The sequence below is a fragment of the Panthera pardus genome, unplaced genomic scaffold (assembly GCF_024362965.1).
Source record: "Panthera pardus isolate Hobbes unplaced genomic scaffold, ASM2436296v1 HiC_scaffold_3, whole genome shotgun sequence".
Taxonomy (NCBI): Eukaryota; Metazoa; Chordata; class Mammalia; order Carnivora; family Felidae; genus Panthera; species Panthera pardus.
The window spans coordinates 45,275,143-45,297,435 of NW_026526876.1; the positions used below are offsets into that span (position 1 = coordinate 45,275,143).

Genomic DNA, 22,293 nt, shown 5'->3' on the forward strand with positions numbered 1-22,293 from the left:
ATAGCTATTATGGAAGTTTTGCTATTTCAATATATAAGTATTAATTGAGCACCTATTAAATGTCTGGAACTGTACTAGTCACTGGGCACATACTTTTATGGAGCTCCTCCCAGTAGAGAAAATTAAAACTTGAAAAGAATCACAGACATTTGTATGAAGTGCTTAAAAAGGATTGGAAGGAAAAAAAAATTTTTAAGCATTTGATTTCTTTACTACTAGACTTCACCTCATTAGTTCTCACATAAATTATAGCTTTAACACCAAAGATCATCATAAAGGATTGTTAAATATCAACATGGATGCCTAAGAAGTTGTATACATACTCAGGGCTAAGTGTAATGCAGACTATTACTGAAGTCGCCATACATTGGCTTTTAAAATTCATCTACCCCGAGTAGTAAAGCAATTCAATCTTTCTATAGTGGATCTCTTTCACTAATACAAATTTGTGTTAAGTGTATATTCAGCTACTAGAACAAATGCATGTTTGTGGACATTTACCCATTCACAGGGTCTTTTCTATCTTACTGTCCTTTGTGGCCTGCCCCCAGTTAGGAGTGGCTAGCCAAGCCCTGGTTGTGCCCTGAGGCCAGCCTGACTAGTAGAAGTTAAAAGAGGGCAAGGGCATTTCTGATGCTGGCTTTGCACTGCATACTAGAAAGTCAGGGATCACCTGACCTTCCTGCTGCTGAGCTCTGGGCCACAGCCACGGAAGACTAAAACATGGATCAAAGACAGCACCATGGGACACCCTGGTGGCGTCAGGTGGATATTACAGGTGATTTTCACTTAAGCCCCTAGAAACCACCACAGAAAAAGGCAGGCTAGCTTTAAAAAAAAAAAAAAAAAAAAAGCAATGTGGTAGTAAAATGAACAAATTTTCACAAGATTCAAGTTCTGGGCCTGTCACTTTTAGTATCTTTCAGCCTATTATCTCAACTGCAAAATGAGGCTAATACCACTCCAAGATTAAAATGAATCAAAGTATTTAATGGAATAGTTAACTACTACTTTCATTGAGAATAAGGTATTTAATGCCTTTGCATTTTTCCTTTAAAAAAGGTAGCAAGGGCATGAACCCTTGAAGTCACTACTTTGGAAATAAGCCCAATCTGATTAGAGGACCATACCACTTAAGCCATGCAGTGCACCTGTATAGGATTTTATGAACAGATTTATTCATAAACATTAAGGCATTAGCAATATGAGCATCTTGGAAGTGTCAAAAAGTTAACAGTGCTTGCTCAGTTTACTATGTAGCCAGGGAAAATATATGTACACAAAACAATTATACAACAGATTAAAAGCAACATGCAAGCGCATACATCATATGCAACAATATATAAATGTGAAGAAAAGCAAAGCAGAATTATAGTGCAATTAGTCCAAGAATGCTTAAGTCTTTAGCTGATCACGAAGGGGTGGTTGAATTAGAGGCAAAAGGAATGGGGATGCTGGTAGTGAAGGAGAGGTTTGTTGAGTCTCTTGGCTTTGAGACAATTAACCAGGGCAGGGTCCCGAAGTCATGTTAAGATTCTCCCAAACCAAGGAAATATATTACCCATTTCCTAAATTCTATATAAATCTTCACATATGAATGCCTTTTTGGATAAATAACCACCAAAAGAATCCAACCCCAAAGGGAAATCTGCAGGAATTCTCATTGAGGTATGACCACAAAGTCTGGAAGTAATTTAAAGCTTCTTCTGTTAAGAATCATGACTAAGAATGATGTAAAAAGGAGACACAGGAAGAAGCACCAGGAGGGAACCATTCTACCCTTAGGGAGACAACAGCATCAATTCTTGATGATCTATTCTCAGAGTGTGCACAGCTTACCAAAAAAACAAAAAAAAAACAACTTTCTTCTGGACTTTATAAGACTGATCTTGGGGCAACATTATAATGGGAAAAGTTACTTGGATTAGAAGTTAAATTTGAATTTCCTAGTTTCACATCTGAGGAGCCATTATTTGATGCAGTGTTAAGAACACAATAGTTTTCTCAATCCAACCAGTTAACCCAAGCTTGTGAAATAGACTTCTATAGTGTGTTGCTTCTAAGGAATAAAAGTTCTTTCAGCACTGCATTTGGCTGAATGGGAGATACAAATACTTCTACAGAAACCTCACTGGGTACTAAAAAACCACAAAACTTCCAATAGTAATAAAATAAATTTGTGAGATTAAATGCATCACAGAGAAGAAATGTGAAGTTTATAGTTTCAGGAATGAAGTTTAACAGAGGATGATCAGGACTTGGAAGCTTCAGGGTGACTAATGGGGAGGGAAGGAGAAAGGTCTACAAACACACAAAAGTAAAAACAAGCATGGTCCGTTATTTACCAAATCAACCAGAGCAAGGGAAGATGTGACTGAGAATAGTGATAAATTGGAAAGGTAGACCTATTGTTGATTCGTATTAAGGGAGTTGACATGAAATCAGCTAAAACACTTCAGTAATGAATTTGGGTGTATAGATAAGGATGCTGGTATAGCAAATGGAGATGGAACACAAAACTGAACAGCATTTTGAACTTATCTGGCAAATAAGCTCTAGTTCAAGTTGTAGATACAATGGTACTGGGCTAAAAACTGGTTACACAGAAAGTGGTATGCAATTCTACTACCTAGTTTTAGAGGACAAAGGAACCATTTTCAGTTGTCTTTGTTTTAGTGCCAGCCAACATTTCACGCCTTAAAACGTGGATGTCACTTTTGGTTTATTTTATAACTCAAAAAAAAAAAAAAAAAAAAAAAAAAGTCTCCAAAAATAATTAGAAACACTCCAGGAGGTCACAGAATGGAAAATGATATTTTAATGTTACATACAAATATTTAGCTTCTACTACTACACAATCAATAACAAAGATTTATTCCCAACTTAGACACAGAAAAAATATAGACCTATATTTACTGATTACTTATTCAAGATACTCAGAATGGGAAATCATTCAAATTTCTAGGTTTCTCTTCCAAAGCAATTGAATGATTATCTTGAGTGTCTATTCAGTGCATAGCTATTTTGTGCTATACCTGGAAGGGGGAGGAAGAAAGGTTATGACCTGTTAGAAAAGACAGATACATAAACAACTCACTGATAATCAAGACAGAATGGCAAAAGTTAAGATACAGTAGAAATACTCTGTGGGAACAGGGGAAGGACCAATAGTGCTCATTCAAATAAGTTTATTTAGTGACTATCGTGCCAGACACCACCTTGGTTCCTCAGGAAATTAAAATTCATGAAACAAGGAAGTTGAAGTAGATGGCTGGATAGTGCAAGCAAGCTAGGGGACCTAGCTATACTCAAGGTACACACACACACAAGTCTGTGTCCACACACAAAGGAATGATTCTGTCCGTATGACGGGCATTAAGTTTCCAGGAGGTGATTTTTGACATACTATCCAATGTTAAATCTCTCTAAATGAAGAGATGGAAGGCACTGTAGGAGAAAAAAACCACTAGGACCAAATGCAAGAAATGCTAGGGAACGCCACGTCCTGGGATATGGAGCGTTATCAGGGGAGGGCTAGAGATGAAGCTATAAAGGTAGGCTGGGGGCTAGGTTACCAAGGGCCTCAGGTGCCTTATTTCTAAGACTAACCTCCAAGCAATGAGGTTTCAAAATACTCTAGTAGGGAGTGACAGGATAAATTTTTCATTAAAAAAAAAAAAAATCACCCTACCAACAGTGGCTGGTGGACAGTTGGGGCTTGCAGTGAGGATACTAATGAAATTCTAACCACACTTACAATTCACTGACCATACAGTAGATGTTGTTAACTCAAATTTCCAAGTAAGCCACTTTAAGGGCAGGAGAGATTCAGCCCAGTACTTCCAAGTCCTATTTAAAGGCTGTCGGTTGTCTTTTGACCCATACAGCAGTCCATTCCTAAGTTTTACACCTTAATCGTTGCCACAACTTGAAAACTTATCCCAAACTTTATGTGTTAAGGCTTCTCTAATAGCACCTCAGGACATAATTCTACCATGCCTCTGGCAATTTACAATCTCCAAGTTCAGCTTTTTTCTTTTACAAAGTCAATTCTGGAGTTCCAATTGTACAATTTTGGTTTCAGAGTGCTTCTTCACAAGTTCGGCTAAGGAGACCCCATAGCTAACACTGCTAAGATTAAAGACACAGGCATAATCAACCTAGAGTCCTCTCAACCCAACCTGCACCAAGCCTGCTAGTCAGCAACCACCTTCTGTGGCTACACTTGCCACATAAAATGTTAGTTAAGCAGGCAACCTCTGTGTAAACTTGATTCTGCTCTCTCTTGAAAAATACTTTTATTTGCTCTTTTAGAATCTTATTCTTCAAAGCATACAAGTTTCTAACATCAATGTTTTAAGGTGTGTGCTCCCATACCCATTTTCTTGAGTAAACTGTATCATCGACTGGACCTAAAAATTTTTAACAGTATTTTTATAGTGAATTTAAACAAGAGTTAAGTTTGTGTCCTTTGAGTTTTTTTGCAATATAAGGTTATAGAGAGGGGAATGATGGGAATGACAAATGCTGAAATTTAAGCTTTCTTAATATAAAATGGCATTAAGTAAACATGACAAGAGAACTATGTGTACAGACTTTATGGTCACAAGATATTGTGTCTAGTTAAGCAAAGCCTAGAGAACAGACAAATGTAAACAGTTAACCTGATGAATAAGCAGGATTTTAAGACACACTAATACTCATTAAGTCTTTCAGTAATGCTAAGAAAGAAGATTCCAGAAACCTGTTTCACGCCATATAAACAAGCAATAAAGGTCCCAGAATACATATTTGTTTTTCCTAGTATAGGACCAATTTTATGCCTAGATTGCTTTGTGTAGCACATCTACTCCTGTATCCAATTCTTATACTTCTGGCCTTACTGATCTATACCTGTAGGTGTACAAGGGAAAACAAGCAAATTCACATCTACAGCGTTTTCTCCTAAGTCTCCAAACCTAGACATATTTTTCTTTATAGGTTCGTTCAGTACTAGTAAATCTCTATTCAAGACCTAAATGGATTCCTACTCAACAGATGGGAAGGCAAAAGGTAAAGTTATAGTAAGGAAACTTACTCAAAAAACCCCACTTAACTTTGAAGCTAATAGGATTAAGGCAGTTGCTTTCCACCTTGCTTTGGGATGTTTTACAGTAGGGATTAATTTCCTGGTTGATTTTGTGTAATAGCCCCCTCTAGTGGCCATACGGTTTTCCCTAGCATTTATTCAAACAGGAGTGGAATATTAAAAAAAAAAAAAAGAAAGAAAGAAAATTAGACATCTGGCATCCCTACAAGTGGTTTTGTTCATATTTGGTGAAGATGAATATAGCATTCTATAGAGGCTCTCAATTTCCACTATCTTCACACCGATAGTTCTATCAATAGTTGACAGATTACAGTCCTAAATTATAGGAGTTAAGACATTTAACTTTGTTGACCGTTAACTCCTTTGTGCTTAAGAGATAAAGACAAACACCCAGGATCTGCAGAACTCAAGATCTTAAGTATTGTTTCATCTATCTGTTTTGCACACCTACCTACAACTGCAACCACCTTATGCAAAGGTATGCGTTAAGTGTAAATTTTCTCTCCCCAATAACCCAGCTGCAGAACTTATTAGAATGTTTATTATGAGGTTATTTCTGCCTAAATTAACTTCTACATGACAAAGACTAATTTATTCAATTTATTTTTTCAGAAGCATCAAGTGCTTTTTGTAACAAAAATTCGATTCCTACAAAATCACAACCACCTTTAATGTAAGCCTGTCAGGTATAGCTTTTGAAGTTAATCAAGAAGCATCCCCAAAGTCCTCAATCACGGGAATAAGTCTAACTTCCTGGGCCTCTTTTTTTTGCCAGGATTGCTATTTGTTCAATATGCAATCAAAATGAACACAATGAACAGATGCTTCCTTATAATCTCATTACTTCATGCCAATCCCAGCTTCTCCTATAGGATCAGACTGATCAATATAAAGTCCTGTAAAGTACTGAAAAAAATTACCCCCCAAGAATAAAATGTACCACTACATACACTAGGATGGCAGAATTTCCTTCAGTGGAGTACAATTGTTGAGTCCACAACAGCGACAGAATATAAAGAAATGTGGGTCATACCTTTTTTCTCGTGGCTGCTTCAGCCTAAAAAGATGGGGAACTTACATCTCAATAAAGGATCCACACTTAACAGGTTTTTCACTCACAAGCTCAAAGTTATACAGGTTTAGCTCTTCATTCTATTAGCTCTACAATCTCTTACCCAAACTTGTGGAGGCAAATGTATTTGAAATTGAGTCATTTTCACTTTATAATATTAAAATATATGGTATATAGCCCCTGTATCATGTAACACCCTCAGCAAAGCCTATGGCAACTGTGTAACAAAACACCAATATTTCTGCAGAAGACAGCATAGCCCCAGAAAGTGCAAAATGAAGCCATCAATTCTGGTCAGGTTTTACATTCAACAACAAATTTTGTTTTCAGAGTTTTTTGGATAAGAGATTGTGAACCTGTTTTCTGCCTTTGCACTCTATACCGGGATAAAACTAAGTGAAACCAAAGGATGGTTATGTAACAACAGAACTTCAGCCTAATAGCTTTTACTACTACTTATGAAAAATACATACATATAACTTAATTTGTAATTTCAGCGCTTCATGTACAAAGTGAAAAGACGCAGTTCATCTACACAGAAAACTTGAAAAAAAACAAAAAACCCGTCAGCCCTAATGAGCAAGATGTTTCAAAGATAAAACTGAGAAAGCTGAAATTCTAAATCAATCTTATTCAACTTAAACACTACAATGAGTGTCCATGGGAACACTCAAAATTTATAAAAGTATAAAACTTAGGAGAAAAAACATTTTAAATGAGGAAATCCCGTTATACAAAATTAAAAAAAATTATTGAACAAAATTTTAAAATAAAATTCAGATCCCAAACAATTACGAATCAGAAAATGGGTTTCTTACCTTTTGTTTCCAGAAGGATGTGGGCTGAACAGCAAGGTGGGTTATTCAATCTGACGTTATGAAAAATAATTGCTTCTTAGAAAGACTTAGAGGAGTTTTTCCTTGGTTAGAAAATAACAAACTAATTATAGGTTCCCTACACTATTCTAAGGAGACACAAATAGGGAGAGAAAAGGGGAACAATACAGGGCAGCTTTTTTAGTTACAGGGCAGCTTTTTTAGTTCTAAAACAATATGACTTTCTTCTAGTAGCTGCCAAAACAGGAGAGGTTTAGGACTCATTTCCTAAGACTGGAAAAAACAAAACAAAACAAAAACAACAAAGCCTACATCTCCCCTCACAGCTTCCAGCGGTCTGGACCCGCACCCCTCTATCTTTCATAAATATGCAGTCAAGTTCTCTCATCTTCAGACAGCCTATTTATGACACACTTCTCATCTCACTTCAATTCTGAGGTTGGAACTACCACGATTTTTAGTAGAGTACATCTTTCAACTCAGGTTTAATGCACTCAATCTTGAGTGAAGGCATTTTCATCTTGGTCTGATTTCCAACACATTCAATGAACACAGGCTTAAGCCTAGCTCACATTAACCTTCCCAAAATTAGTTGTTTAAAATACTTATATTCTACACATAAAACAGAACTTGTCAGTTTTAATAGTAAAAATCTTTCCACTTCTTGAACATTGGATTTTAAATTCTTGCATAAGAACTAGTAATTTTCTTAGTCTATACTTAAAGTTCTTTACTTAAATAAAGAATCTGTTTTGAACTTAAGATCCCTTCCCTTCCTCCCTACATTCCACAAGGCTCATCTACTTGTTTTGGTTAGGTGCCCTTATGCAAATCTCTCTCGGGGCCCATTTCCTCTACCACCAAGATCAGGTCTAGTTTTTTCTAGGTCTGAAATTATGTCACCTGCATAGGGGTCTTAAATTCAGCTTCCAACTCTGATTAGCATCCAAGGCAAATGTTAAGATTTAGTTATTTCTTTTGGGTGCAAAAAATGTGTTTTGATGGTTTTTGACTAGCTATGAGGAAATCAAAAGAAAAAGATAAGGGATTTTAACTAAAAATCTACTTCCCCAATTCACTGAAAATTTAGCACCAAGGGGCTGTCAAGTAAAAAGATACAAGAAATAGCAGACTAAGCTATAAATCACTGCTTTGGTAGGTTTTGGATACAGAATAATCTTATGGTTGACAAGGGTTCACAGGCAAAATTTTAAAGCCCAGCTTTTTATTAACAATAATTCACTCAAATATAAGCAGTTAATATTCTAGTGTAGTATTCACATTTCAAAACAAAGTAATTTGTTTTTAATCTGTGAATTGAACATTTAATACTTACCAATTTTTGAGAAGAGCTTGACAATCTCCAACACTATCCCCAAGTTAACATTAACTAGTCACTACCCAAATTTTGCACAAAAACCTATGCTGTCTAGATTATCACCAAAAAATAAACATCTATAAATTTCTAATCATTTTTGTCAAAGTACGGGAAACTTATCTTTCAGAAACTAGATCATCCCATTTACCATATTATATACACCAAATTCCTTCTTATCTCCCTGAAGACTTTCACAATTAACATTAAGAGATGGCTAATACCATTTATTAGAGATTACCTTTCAAGAAGCTTTAATTTACTAATACATAACACAAGAATCAGTATCTTATCAAAGTATTAACGGATAGTCACCCACTTAAAATTTTACATGAAGAGGAAAAAGGACAACCATGCATAGTTTTTTAAAAAATGTTTATTTTTTTTTCAAAGAAAAACGGCAATAGCCAATTGGAAACCTACTTATTCTTCAACTCCAATTTTGTTCTTTAAATTTAGAAGTGACTTACTGATTTACTATTTTAAACAAACCCCCCCTTTCCCCTTTAAATGTTTACCATCTACTCGTGCTGAATCCTTCCAAGGAGATTGCTCCAGCGTATTATCTCCAGGTCCTCGCTTTGCTCCTTTTACCAAAAAATGCAAAACACAATTCCATCGTGCATCTTAAGGGCTCCAATCGTCAAAAATAGGAAAAAAAAAAATCTTTGGAATAGCCAATTAAGTTGAATAAAAAAAAAAAAAAAAAAAAATCCACACGAATGCGGTTTGGTTGGGGCAGGAATCCACTCCTATGTTCCTGGTAATCTGATCCCGCTCCATGAATCCTTGTAATTCATCCTCCCTATCCTATCCACATTATGATTTGAATCCAATGATCCAGCTCCAAGGATTGGGATCCAGTGAGCCCTCTCCAATCCAAACCTTTATAACCAGCAAAACCAAAAAAGAGGAGGCAAAATGTTAGATACTGTAATCAAAAAAGGTTTCTGGGGAATGATGAGTTATGTCTGTCATCAGTTTAACAGATGTACATCAATAACTATCAAATTCCCCAAAACAAGTTTCTGAATGGTGTTCAGATAAATTTTAGAAACTTAATCATCATAGAGACTAATTGGAAGAAGCATTTTATATTTACAGTTCAACTGATAATGCCAACACTTGTTACTGTACAGCGTATTACAGGTTTTGTGGTTGCAAAAAGTTATGTAGTTGAAAAGTTTACTGGTATTGCTACCCACCCTAAGTCTAAACTAAACCTAATGCTCCCATCTGCAATTTAATTTGTAAATTAAAGTGTTTTAAACGAGTCAATTATGAATATTAGTTAAAAGGGGAAGGTGAGACTTAAAAAGTATTCCCAACTAGATTATCTACACCAATACATTGGAATTCTCTATTTTGCTTTCATTTTGTCTTAAAAAAATGAAATAGCAACGCTATATCAGTCACACAGAGGACATGCAGATTTAGCAGTATTGATATTATACTCTATCTGGTTGGAATTAAAGACACCCTGTACCCACATGTACACCAACAGCAGGTCACACATTAACAGTTGTAACTAAGCACTGTGACAAATTAGCCAGTTCTTCCCACATTAGTCCCTATTAAAACAAAAAAAGGGGGAAGGGAGCAAAATAAATTGTTACAAAATGGGCAATGTAACATTTGCCACAATTGCCAAGGTTTAAAGAGCAAAGCAATTGTAGCTAAAGATAACTGCATAAGATGTTTGCAAGTGTTTTAAGGTAGATGTATATAATCACTTTAAACCCTTGCCTTTTAGTATAAGGTCAATACTGCCAATTTCATCTGTGACAATAGCACTTGGAGTCATACCATTGCCTCCATTATTGATCTGATCCTCCTCAATCCTCCTTTTGACAATCCTAAAATGATTGAAATGTGCTCCACAATCCTTAATCCAAAGCATTCTTAATCCATCTCTTCAGATATGTCTACAGAAAGACACATGAAAAGCAAGATAAACATAAGAACTTCCCCAGGTAAGATAACCACAAACACCCCCCAACATCCCCAGTTCACACAAACCAGAGCAGAATAGACATTTACACAATATCACAGTCTGAAGAGCATGGAGAGTTAACTAAATTTAAACAATCCTGTCTATGACATCACTTAAAATACATTTTATCAGACATGAGGGGAATGTAGATGTTAGGAGCAAGGGGATATTACACAAGAATGCAATTCAACACTTTAGCCCATTCTGAACAAAACAGTTTGAATTAAAAAATGAAAAGATTGTACTGAGTAAAGGAAAACTGTATACAACATGGGTTCTACAAAAAGTGTCACCAATCATCTTATGTACGAGAGCGAGATCTGCTATGACGGGGAGAATAGCGTGGTGATCCTCTGCTTCTCCTTGGGGAATAACTGCGACTCCTGCTGTTGCTTCTGCTACGGCTTCTGCTACGACTACGGCTTCGAGATCGTGATCTTCCATAACTTGGACTTCTGGGCCCATCAACTTTAACCCGGATGTAGGCAGTTTCTCCCTATTGAATAGACAGAACTTTCGATTGAAAGATCTAAGCTTTCACCTGTCTTCAGGCATGCTGAACGAATACAATGTAACTAAAACCAGAAATCTGGTACTTTACTTGGACACCCTTGCCTGAATCTTACCTTCAAATTCCACTGTTAAGACCACTGTTTCCAATTCTGGCCAAAGAAAAGAGTAAGTGTAAAAAACCTACCTCATGGGATCTAAACTTAGTGTTATCCAGTTTTCGAACTGCATAGGTCATATCTTCTTTCCGTACAAACTCCACGACACCAGTGCCATCTCGGTAAACATCAGCATAACATACATCACCTGCTTCACGCATGTGATCCTTCAGATCCTGCCAGCTTCCACTTGGAGGCAGTCCTAAAAAGGTATTTTTTCAACACCACTCACTCTATATTTCACATTAAACTTGAAATTTACACTAGAACAAAAACTACTTTAAAATTAATTAGACTCAAGATCCTAGGTTAAGAGCTGCTAAGATCCTGGAATCCAGAGTCCAAACTTACTTGCAAAGCAAAGATCTTCATATTCTAGGTACTCAACCTAACAGTAAATAACTACGTGGTAACAGGTATATCTCCACTACAGTGTTCCTTGTTACTAAATTTACCCGAGCAACTAATTTAAGACCTATCACAAAAACTTGCATTTGTCAACACTGCTCACGCAAGGAAAAACTTAAAAGTGGTTTCTGTCCCTTCTCAACAACCCACACGAACAGTAAACTCACCAGAGACAACCACTCTGTTTTCAGAACGCCTGGATGGGGGGCCATAGCGGCCTCGGGGAGCCCCGCCACCTCCACCCCCGCCGCCGCCTCGGCCGGTGCCACGGCCGCTTCGAGGAAACTCCACCCGCAGACGGTATCCATCGTAATCATAGCCGTCGCGACCATATACCGCGTCTTCCGCGTCTCTGCGTGATCATAGAAAGCAAAAGGCGTAAGAAAAAGGACCGGGAGGGGCAGCTAACTCAGTCGGGAACTAGCGGCCCCCCGCACATGCGCACCCAGCATGGAAGAGCCCACATGCGCTGCATAATAGGAACGGCCCCTCCCCCACCCAGAAGCACGCCAGGTTCCCGACCACTACACCAGCCCTCAGCGCCTCAGTTTCCCGCTCCGAGACCGAAAGTCCGCTCTGGGGACGTCCATGGGCCCAGTCACCAGAGAAGCCACAGCGACTCGGCTCCTTACTCGACTCCTGCATGGGCGACATCGTCTTACCCCCAACCTAAGAGCCCACCTCCCCATTCTTTGTATCAAGGCCTTTCCCAACTACTCCCAACTTATTGCCTCAAGGCCGCAAGCCCCGGGCCGCCTCACCGAGGGTCCTCGAACTCAACGAAGGCGAAGGGCGGTCCTCCGCGGCGATTCTTGAGATCGATGTCACGGATAGCACCGTATTTGTAGAACACGTCCTCAATGTCCTTGGTTCGGATGTCTGGAGGTAAGTTACCCACGTAGATGCGGCAATCGTTGTTCCCTGCCGGGCCACGAATCACACCACCTCCCGACATGGCGGCGACGAAAAGCGCGGACTCGAGAACAGGCCTTCCCACCAAGCCTAGCGCACGGCAGAGCGAGCCCGCAGCGACACCACGTCTCCCGCGGCCCCTCCAAAATGGCGCCTTTATCAGCTCGGCGCACGGATATGGGGGGAGGGAGGAAGAGAAGCGGGAGGAAGCAGCTATTCGATCTCAGTACGCACGCGCAAGAGCGTAACGGGTACTGCGATAGGTACGCTCACGCACGTGCGACGTCACCCTCCGCGCGAAGGGAGAAAAAAGTTCCCCGCGTTCCCGATTTGCGGAGTGGCTTGCCAGTGAAGTGACCAGTCGTTTGGTAAGAATTAAACACAGATCCATCGGTAAACGGGCTACTAATCCCTGACGAGTCTTAAAGGATAGTCAACCTTCCCAGGAATGAGTCCCTTTTAAAAACAAGTCCGCGCCTTGAAAGCCTTTGGTGAAACCTAGCCTTGAGCTGTGTCCCACAATGCTCTGCGGCGTTAACGGCCTTTGGCGGGAAAGACTGCCGGGGGCGGAGTTAAAGGGGAAGGGACCTGGCCGTTGCTCCGGAAACGCGGACATTCTCGGAGAGTGCGGCCAGTCCAGGAGTTCCGCCGCTTGTGATTCAGGCTTGTGATTCAATCAGGAGCCGAGGCTTGACTTTGTATTCCCGCCCCTTCTCCTGCGCTCAGGCGGTGAGCTGCGTAGATAAGCGTCTAATTTAGGGCAACCCAGCTTAGACTCCTTGGTAAATACTTTGCACCAAGTACCGTTCCACCGTCGGTTTAAAACTTAACTTTGTATGGCTCAGTTCAACACACCTTGATGTAGTGGCGGTGGTTTGAGCTGTATTCAGTCAGCCAGGACTCAGACCTCAGCTTCTCTTTAATTGCCTAGCCCTACCGCAGAGGAGAGGTCCAGTGAAGGCTTGAAGAGTGACGTGCCTGTTATGTATCCAGCCCTTTGAAAGAACGAGAAAAGCGTGTGTGTGTATGCAAAATCTTGAAGTTTGTTCCCTTTTATGAACTCCTTCCGGGCCTCTCAGGTAATACAAACGAGCAAAATGGATGTGTGAGAACTGTGACCACTGGAGACCACTGTTGCTGCTCAGGACTGAGCCCTCTTGCCTGCTGGCCCAGGGAGTTAGGAACTTTTTTAGAGAGACCTCTGAAGTCTGGATTTTTATGTGAAGTGTTGGGATTTTAAAATATTAGTAATGAGTTCAATTTTTAAGAAAACTCTGCAGTCATAAATATGCTAAAACATCTGCACCCTGTGTGTAAGGATGATTTTCTTCATATTCTGTATTTGTTTGCAACAGTCCCCAAGGATGTGTGTGAGGCAATTTACAGAGATACCATAACACATTATTAGAACTGGACCAAGAACTCAGGGCGAATGGGAAAATAAGCAGGGAGGGATTAAGGTGAAATCAGGGTGAGGTTACCACACAAAATGCCAGCAGGAATATCCTGATCGGTTCCTAAAGATGCACTGCAAGTCTCACTCCGCTCATTCCGGAAGTCATGATAAAGAAGGGAACACAAGTATATTCAAAAGTCTAAATGCCTTTGAAGTTAGAAAATAAATAGGTTGTTTAGGAGAATGGCGTGTTTTCTTAGTTCTAAAAGTTGACAGTGCATTTTACAAACGTCTGAGTGATCCCAAAATACAAATTCAATTTGATCCTCAACGGACCCATAGAGGATCTCTGGTTGTGTTTGAACTCTCTGTGATGGTTTCCAAAATTCTGTGTATATGTGCATGTACTTTTTCTTCAAAGAGGATTTGAAATTGTAATCAGATTCTTAAAGGGGTGTCTAGATTCTCACAGGGGAAAAAGAAACCTCTGAAAATTTTAGAGGGAAGGACAGATTATCTTTCAGACCATCCTTCACTGAGTATCCTTCAATGATATTTTTTGACAGTGAGCTTTTAATAAAAACAAAAGAACCTGATCGTTTTTAAAATGAGAAGCTGACCAAAAAAGACACTATTTCAACAAATTGATTCAGTTTCTAGCCCTGTCCTATTCAGTTAGTAGCAGAAGAGATGAGAGTTTTTTAAAAAGTTGCAGGCATATCATGTATTGATTGGTTCGTTCAATAGTTATTTAGTTAGCACACTTTGTTATTTTATACCTCCACTTAAGAGTTATTCAAGTTCATCTGTTGAATAATGTTAATGATAACTGAAGTGATTTAAACATAGTTGCTTTTAATTTCAAGACATTTTTGTTCCAGAAAAATAAGAAAATTGTGAATTGGCTTTGATTTATTCTTTTCCAATTTAATGCAGTTATTTCTGATTTTGTTCAGTTCAGAGGAATACAAGTAGAATTTTTTTTTTAATTTTAAAAAATTTTATTTATTTTTGAGAGACACGGAGTGTGAGTGGGGGAGGGGCAGACAGAGAGGGAGACACAGAATCCAAAGCAGGCTCCAAGCTCCGAGTTGTCAGCACAGATCCCAACGCGGGGCCGAACCCGCAAACGGTGAGACATGACCCCAGCCGAACATGACCCTGACGCTTAACCGACTGAGCCAACCCAGGCGCCCCAAGTAGAATTTAATATAGAGTGAATGAGACATTCTTGTTCCTCTGTTGGCTCCTTTTATTGTATTTGAACGTAACCAAATTATAGGTTCTGGGGTCCATGATGAGTTCAGGATGTAGCAGGAAAAGTCTGGCTGTTTATCGAGATTTCCCAGGATGACATTAGTTTGGTGATTATTACAGTTCAGGGTGTGATAGTAATATCAATGTCCCAGAGTTGATTAACATATTTTAGTCCACAAGAGCAAAAAATAAGAAAATAAACCAAGTCATTTGTTCATTTGTTGGGGACAGATTAATTTTTGGTAGCCAGGATGCTCAAATTATACAAACCAAAGATAACTGTTTTGGCGGGTCTGGAAAGCATATCAGACAGTTACTTAGTAAATGAGGAATCAAAGCAAAATGAGACGAATTGTTTTGAGAGATTTCATTCAGACAATGGCGAGGCCTGAAAAAATCCCTGCCCCATCTCAGAGTATGCCTCTTCAAAGACAGGAAAACTCATACCCCCATGGGTTTTGTGGGTCTGTTTCCTGGACAATGCTGGGTAAAGTTAATTGGCAATTCTCTTTCTGTAGGCTAATCTGCACATAAACTTTGTCTAAACAGTATACTAGACAATTGATTAGATTTCTGTGGACCAAATTACAGCCACTTCCACCTTGCCTCCTGAGATTATATCCTCATCTTTTTTGTTTGTTTGTTTGTTTTCAAGTAGGCTTCATGCCCAGCGCAGAGCTCAGTGTGGGGCTTGAACTCAGGACCCTGAGATCATGGACTGAGCTGAGATCAAGAGTTGGGCCACCCAGGCACCCCCATCTTCATTTTAATTAAGGATTCAGAGTGTTTGTAAACTCCTCACTTACACATTCACTGGCAGTTTTATGGATTGCTCCCACAACCAACTAATCTACTAAGTATAGATTTTACTAGCTTAATTCTCAGAAACTGCCTTATTTTCAGCACTGTTGCTATTTATGAAAACTTCCTCAAAAAATTTTCAAGCCTTTTGATTCAATTTAGTAAGTATATACTAGTGTCAGCACTATATTTTATTCTGGAAATAATTACTTGAAAAAAAAAAAGAAAAATTCAAAGAGTTAATTACCATGAAAGTTGAAATTACAAGACGCAGGTTTTCAGTGATTTGCCAAACACTTAAATCTCTATACCTATGGTGATAGTTATGAAACTCTGTAAACATACTAGAAATAATTGAATTGTACACAAAGCAAATGAATTGTATAGTATGTAAATTATAACTCAATAAAATTGTGTTTTTTTAATACCATTTTTAGTTTTTTAGTACCATTTCTCTAAGGGCATTGGGGATTAGGAGTGTTCTAGAGTAATTTGCACTGAAATACGTCTTTCCAAATCTGGAAATCCTGTTTTCCATACACACGTGTCAATCCCTACTGTCTTCCTTGGGGATAACTGTTATTTTTCTGGGCGAAGAGACCCAAAGATTAGGAGCACTTGATTCTGCTGTGTATAGGAGTTCCCTCCAGGAACAGTTCATTTGCATGACTCTTTTCCCTTGTTCCGCTTGTTTCAGTGATTAAAAATATTCTCTGAAAAAGGAAGAAATAGTATATATCTTTTTATTTCATTTATATTTGTCTCCTCTTTAATAAACTATATTGAGGACAGATTTCTACTATAACTTCCTACCAGTAAAATCTCTGTTAAAATGAATATTACTGACCATTTGCTGACTACTTTTTGAAAGAGGTGGGGCATTAGATGAGCAGAATTAGATGAGAAGGTTTCTATGGAAACCTCGTCATGTTGCTACCAGTGGGTAGACCCAATGGGTACAAGCATTATTTTTCATTTCACAGCATAATAATGATGGCCACTTTACAGGCCCAAATAAGTCATCTAGTAATACAGTCTTGGTAATCTTATTTTTTTAAAAAATTGTTTATTTTTTATTGAGAGACAGAGAGAGACAGAATGCAAGCTGGGGAGGAGCAAAGAGAGAGGGAGAACAGAATCTGAAGGAGGCTCCAGGCTCTGAGCTGTCAGCATAGAGCCCAACACGGGGCTTCAACTCATGAGCCGTGAGATCTTGACCTGAGCCGAAGTCTGGTGCTTAACTGATTGAGCCACCCAGGTGCCCCTTGGTAATCTTATTTTAGGACTGGCTTCCCTTATTCTTTGATTCTTCTTGTTTTGTTTTTGGCTAATTCTTCCCATCTTTAAGGTCCCATTACTAATAACAATAGAATATGATTTTGCCAGAAAACACTCTTAAAATTGTCTGTTACAAAGATATTTTCACCACGTCTTCTTCTTCCTGTTACTATTATTACTCCCTTTTCCTGCTTAGTTCTTTCTCTTAAAAATTAAAACTCTATTCATGTTGTACATTCCCTAATTGGGATAATTGGCTCTTTAAGGAATTTTGTTAAAAAAATATGGCGACGGGCACCTGGCTTGCTCAGTTGGTAGAGCACACAATTCTTGATTTGGGGGTTGTGAGTTTGAGCCCCGTGTTGGATATAGAGATTACTTAAAAATAAAATCTTCAGGGGCACCTGGGTGGCTCAATCGGTTAAGCGTCCAGCTCTTGATTTCAGCTCAGGTCACGATCTCATGGTTCATGGGTTCAAGCCCCACATCTGTGCGGATGGGGTTGAGCCTGATTAGGATTCTCTCTCCCTCTCTCTCTACCCCTCCCCCTGCTCACTCACTCTCAAAATAAATAAACGTAAAAAAATCTTTTAAAAAATAGCAGATATGCTTTATTTGCTAGAAATGCTACCCTTTTTTGACAAATAGTGTGAGTCCTATGTAAATATTAGCTATGATTATTAGTAGTAATAGTAGTAGTATATGTTAATGCTGCCAAGCATTGGAAATAATTTCTTTTTAAAATTTCTTTTTAATATTTATTTTTGAGAGAGAGAGAGACAGACAGAGTGGGAGCTGGGGAGGGGCAGAGAGAGAGGGAGACACAGAATCCGAAGCAGGCTCCAGGGTCTGAGCTGTCAACAAGACCCAGTGTGGGGCTCAAACTCACAAACCCTGAGATCATGACCTGAGCCAAAGTTGGACGTTTAACTGAGCCATCCAGGTGCCCCAAAATGTATCTTTTTAAAAAATGTGTATTTATTTATTTTTGAGAGAGCACCAGTGGGAGAGGGGCAGAGAGAGAGAGAGAGAGAGAGAGAGAGAGAGAGAGGGAGACATAGAATCTGAAGGTGGGCTCCAGGCTCTGAGATGTCAGCATAGAACCTGACGTGGGGCTCAAACCCATGAAACATGAGATCATGACCTGGGCTGAAGTTGGACGCTTACCAGATGGAGCCACCGAGGCGCCCTGAAATAATTTCAATAAAATTTTTTATTTGAAGTTTTGAGAGTATGACTATTTTTTCTTTATTGTTTTAAAAGATATTCCAGGTTAGCTGAAAACTCTTAGAATTACTTTTCTAGACTTGCAGAGTGGAGTAGTTGCAACATAGACTCCGTGGCCCACAAGCCTAAAATATTTACCATGTGGTTCTTTACAGAAAAAGTTTGCCAACCTCTGACTGAGAGGAAAAATAACCTGCTTTTGTTATTTTTTTTAATACTTAAACCTAATTCAAAAATTCAGTTTTGTCATGGTCTCTCTCTCTCTCTCTCTCTCCCTCTCTCTATAGTGTTTTTGTCATGGGTAATATCTTACTTACATTGCTAATATTTGTAAACATAAGTAGTACGCTTTTCAAGTGACTCATTGTTTACTCACGCTTCATCAGCCATTACTGCAGTTTAGGGATAGGGTACCAAGACCTGCTGGCAACCAACTGCCCTGCCATTTGGACCAGCTTTGAAGAGGAGCTGTTGCTCTGCTTCTTTGGGCTACATTCTTTTGTAGCCTAGTGGACTCAGGATTGCCAGTGCAAGAGTGCAGGTCTTTGGAACCATTCTTGCATGGAAGTAATGTGACCTGCAAAGAGTTCATAACAGGCTTTGGTCTAAGGAAGTATCTGTTAATGTCCACTCACTGTGGGGTTTGCAGATGAAATTTCTAAAAGTTGCAGATCGTCTTCTGCAGTTCTAGGATCCCACCGGCTTTTAGGCTGGTGTTGGTACCATCATGCTGGACTTCTGGGTAGTCTATAATCTAGACCCATGCCCATGAGGTTCTTCCTTGTCTGGCTCACACCTGCTTGCATGTGTCCAGGAGCCACTCTGCCTCACCAGCTGCGATTTCTTCCAAGTTACTGTCTACTCTCCATAGAATCCAGGCTCCAGGGGAGAAAAATTCTTTCCCTTGGCTCAGAGTCTGCATTTCCTGTCTTGGAATCTGTCTTTATATAAGATGATTGAGAATGAGAATGTTTGCCTTTAGAGGAACTTCCTCTCTTTTCTGCAGAAATATAACCTCTCCCTCCAACTCCACCAGAAAATTTCATCAGGTCATAATGGGCTGACATTGATGTATTTTCTGAAGTCTGGATTGTTCACAATTTAAACCACATGTAGGACACTCTCAGTACGTAGGCAAGGACGAACCTTGCCAGCCCAACATAGTCCAGTACATTTTTCCTTTTCCGGTTCCTCTAATAAGAGCTGAAAAACAGGTCTCAATAGCCTTTATGTAACCTTTTGGATCTCAGTTTGGACAGTGCAAGCAACAGCTTAAACAAGCCATCCCCACAAAAATATATCTACATTAGTAATGAGGTAAGAAGTATTTCTATCCATACGTTCCTAAGCCTGTATAATAATTTTATAGAGGCATGGCACGAATTCACCGAAAACAATTTATATGCCCAAGCAGTATTTTCAGCTTCTCAGTCTAAAATATCTGCATTTAGAAAAAAGCTTGCTTTATAGTTTTTCTCAAAATGAGCAAGTGGGTGTTGCTTTAAATTGGTGCAACTAGAAAGCCCCATTAGGTAGGCTTCTTAACACAAAAGAAACAGTCTAAAAGATTACTCAGATCTTTCACCTTTTTGGATACAATAACTGCTTATCACTCTAACGTGGTTTTTTTAAGCCTCAACTAAATCCAGGTTTTAAAAAAATTGTAGAAATTTCTTTAAAAAAGTTTATTTCTAAGGAATTTCTACACCCAGCATGGAGCTTGAACTTTAACCCTGAGATCAAGAGTCTTATGCTCTACTGACTGAGCCACCCAGGTGCCCCTAGGCATTTCTTCTAATACTGTTTTCTCAAGTCACAGTTCCAGAAAGTTTCTTATAAACTCTTAGTTTGCAAGTACACATAGGAATATTTGGGGCTCCAGTTACAATTCCATGTGACAATGTATTCTTCAAATACTCTAATTGCCCTTCAAACAATTTATTTATCTAGATGTTGATGCAGCAATTTATATTCAACTATTTGAATGCCAAAGCCATACTGCCACAGATTCAGTCTTCCCTGTGGAGTGCCGATCATTTTTGAGCCTTTCTCCTAAATCAAAGGAGGTACTTGGGGATAGTATAAAGTAACAGAGGCTCTCACTAAGCATGATTTGCACAGTACCAAGTTATTAAATCAGTTTCCAAAGTTTACACCACTATAAACAAACAGTAAATAAACATGCTTCAACCAACTTCTGTTTGGTAAGCCTGCAGTAATACAACGGTCCCAGAAATTTCAGTGGCTTAACAAAATAACCAAGGTCTCACTTGTTATGTAATGGCAACCATGGGCAGGCAGTGGCATTACTCTCTGTGTCCTATTCTGGAATCCAGGACTCTGGCGTGGTGGAAAGATGGGCTTCTGTTGAAATCCCCTGTACTATTTACTAGCTGTGTGATTTTGCACAAGTCCCTTAACATAAGCCTCTGTTTCTTCATCTATAAAATGGGGATAATAATAGTACTTCCCAGCGTCGATGTAAAGATTAAATGTGATAGCATGTAGAAGTCAACTAGCAGTAGAATGCCCTTCACACAGAAGTTCCCACTAATTTTACAGGGTTCTTATTCAGGCTCTGAAGACCTATGCCCTTGGATTATCACCATTTGTGGTTCAGTTGGTGATCCCCTGTACTATTCTTTGGGGAAGGAATAAGTGAAACTCAACTCTGTTTTGCAACTAACTTGATATTGTGGGTATATAGCTTAGTGGAAAGTAGGTTGAAGTTCTTGTCTTAATTAAATTTCTCTGTTTGTTTTCAGGGGGGAGATATGGCCTATCCTGTGGGGGGAAAAAAAAAGTTCTGAAATTCCCTCCACATATCACATAGGGAAACAAAAGTGTCCCTGGCCTCTAGTCAGATGCAGGATGTAGCCTCTAGTGCTAACCAAATATATAACTGGAGGGAATGTGATGTAGCTCTTTTGCCTTTCTATGTTTCTGAAGAATGTCTCCCTTGTGGAAAAGCTGACAGGATGATAAAAACCTCCTGATTAACGTAATGCTTTTCTCTGTTGCTCGGGGCTTGTGTGTGTGTGTGTGTGTGTGTGTGTGTGTGTGTGTGTGTGTGTTTTGTTTTTTTTTTTGTTTTGTTTAGTTTAAACGTTTATTTATTTTTGGGACAGAGAGAGACAGAGCGTGAATGGGGGAGGGGCAGAGAGAGAGGGAGACACAGAATCGGAAGCAGGCTCCAGGCTCTGAGCCATCAGCCCAGAGCCCGACGCAGGGCTCGAACTCACGGACCGCGAGATCGTGACCTGAGCTGAAGTCGGATGCTTAACCGACTGAGCCACCCAGGCGCCCCAATGTGTGTGTGTGTTTTAAAACTAACTAGTTGGAAAAACATCTTCGGTTTGTCCTTGCTGATCAGTTTCTGAGCAGTGACATGTTCTTATAACAGTACGGACTTTGGAGGTGAGCAGATTTGAATTTGAATCCTGACGCTTTCACTTACTAGTTGTATTATCTGGACTAATAAATAAATGTCCTTTTGTTCACTTATTCATCTGTTCGTGGATTCATTCTCATTCTGAACACTTATGGAACACCCTTACTCTGTCAGGCCCGAGGCTGGACTTCAGGGGTACATGACACTTATCCTGACAGTGTGCCTTTGGTCTACCACGGCTACAAAGTTTCCTGACCACTCACACCATCATTAAAACATTTTTGAGCACAAATCTCTCACGTATGTATGTTTTTATATATTATATGCATGACTTTTACACTATTGTGTACATAATAAGACATTTGATTAAAAAACATACAGTACTGGGCCGCCTGGGTGGCTCAGTTGGTCAAGTGTCCGATTTCGGCTCAGGTCATGATATCACAGTTTGTGAGTTCGAGCCCCGCGTGGGGCTCTGTGCTGACAGCTCGGAGCCTGGAGCCTGCTTCGGATTCCATGTCTCCCTCCCTCTCTCTGACCTTCCCCCACTCGTGCTCTGTCTCTCTCTCTCGAAAATGAATAAACATTAA

At 39.3% G+C, this 22,293-nt stretch overlaps 1 protein-coding gene and 1 long non-coding RNA gene across 4 annotated transcripts; one reads left to right on the forward strand and one right to left on the reverse strand.

Moving 5' to 3' along the window:
- Positions 1-8,730: 8,730 nt before the first annotated feature.
- Positions 8,731-12,510, reverse strand: SRSF1 (serine and arginine rich splicing factor 1). Of its 3 annotated transcripts, XR_002071632.2 has the most exons (5): positions 12,203-12,510; positions 11,609-11,793; positions 11,063-11,235; positions 10,179-10,297; positions 8,731-9,257 (listed from the first exon to the last, which is right to left on the reverse strand). XR_002071632.2 is itself a non-coding variant. In XM_019415660.2 (4 exons), the coding sequence occupies exons 1-4, from the start codon at positions 12,394-12,396 to the stop codon at positions 10,259-10,261; spliced, it is 591 nt and encodes a 196-aa protein (XP_019271205.1). In that variant the 5' UTR covers positions 12,397-12,510; the 3' UTR covers positions 8,731-10,258. The 3 variants fall into 3 exon arrangements, 2 of the variants coding, with proteins under 2 accessions (XP_019271205.1, XP_019271203.1); XM_019415660.2 differs by having other exon boundaries at positions 8,731-10,297; XM_019415658.2 differs by lacking the exons at positions 8,731-9,257; positions 10,179-10,297 and adding an exon at positions 10,475-10,861.
- Positions 12,511-12,619: 109 nt separating this feature from the next.
- On the forward strand, positions 12,620-13,455 carry LOC109247214 (uncharacterized). The gene is made up of 2 exons (XR_002071633.2): positions 12,620-12,721; positions 13,285-13,455. It is a non-coding gene; the product is annotated as an uncharacterized LOC109247214 (long non-coding RNA).
- Positions 13,456-22,293: the final 8,838 nt, after the last annotated feature.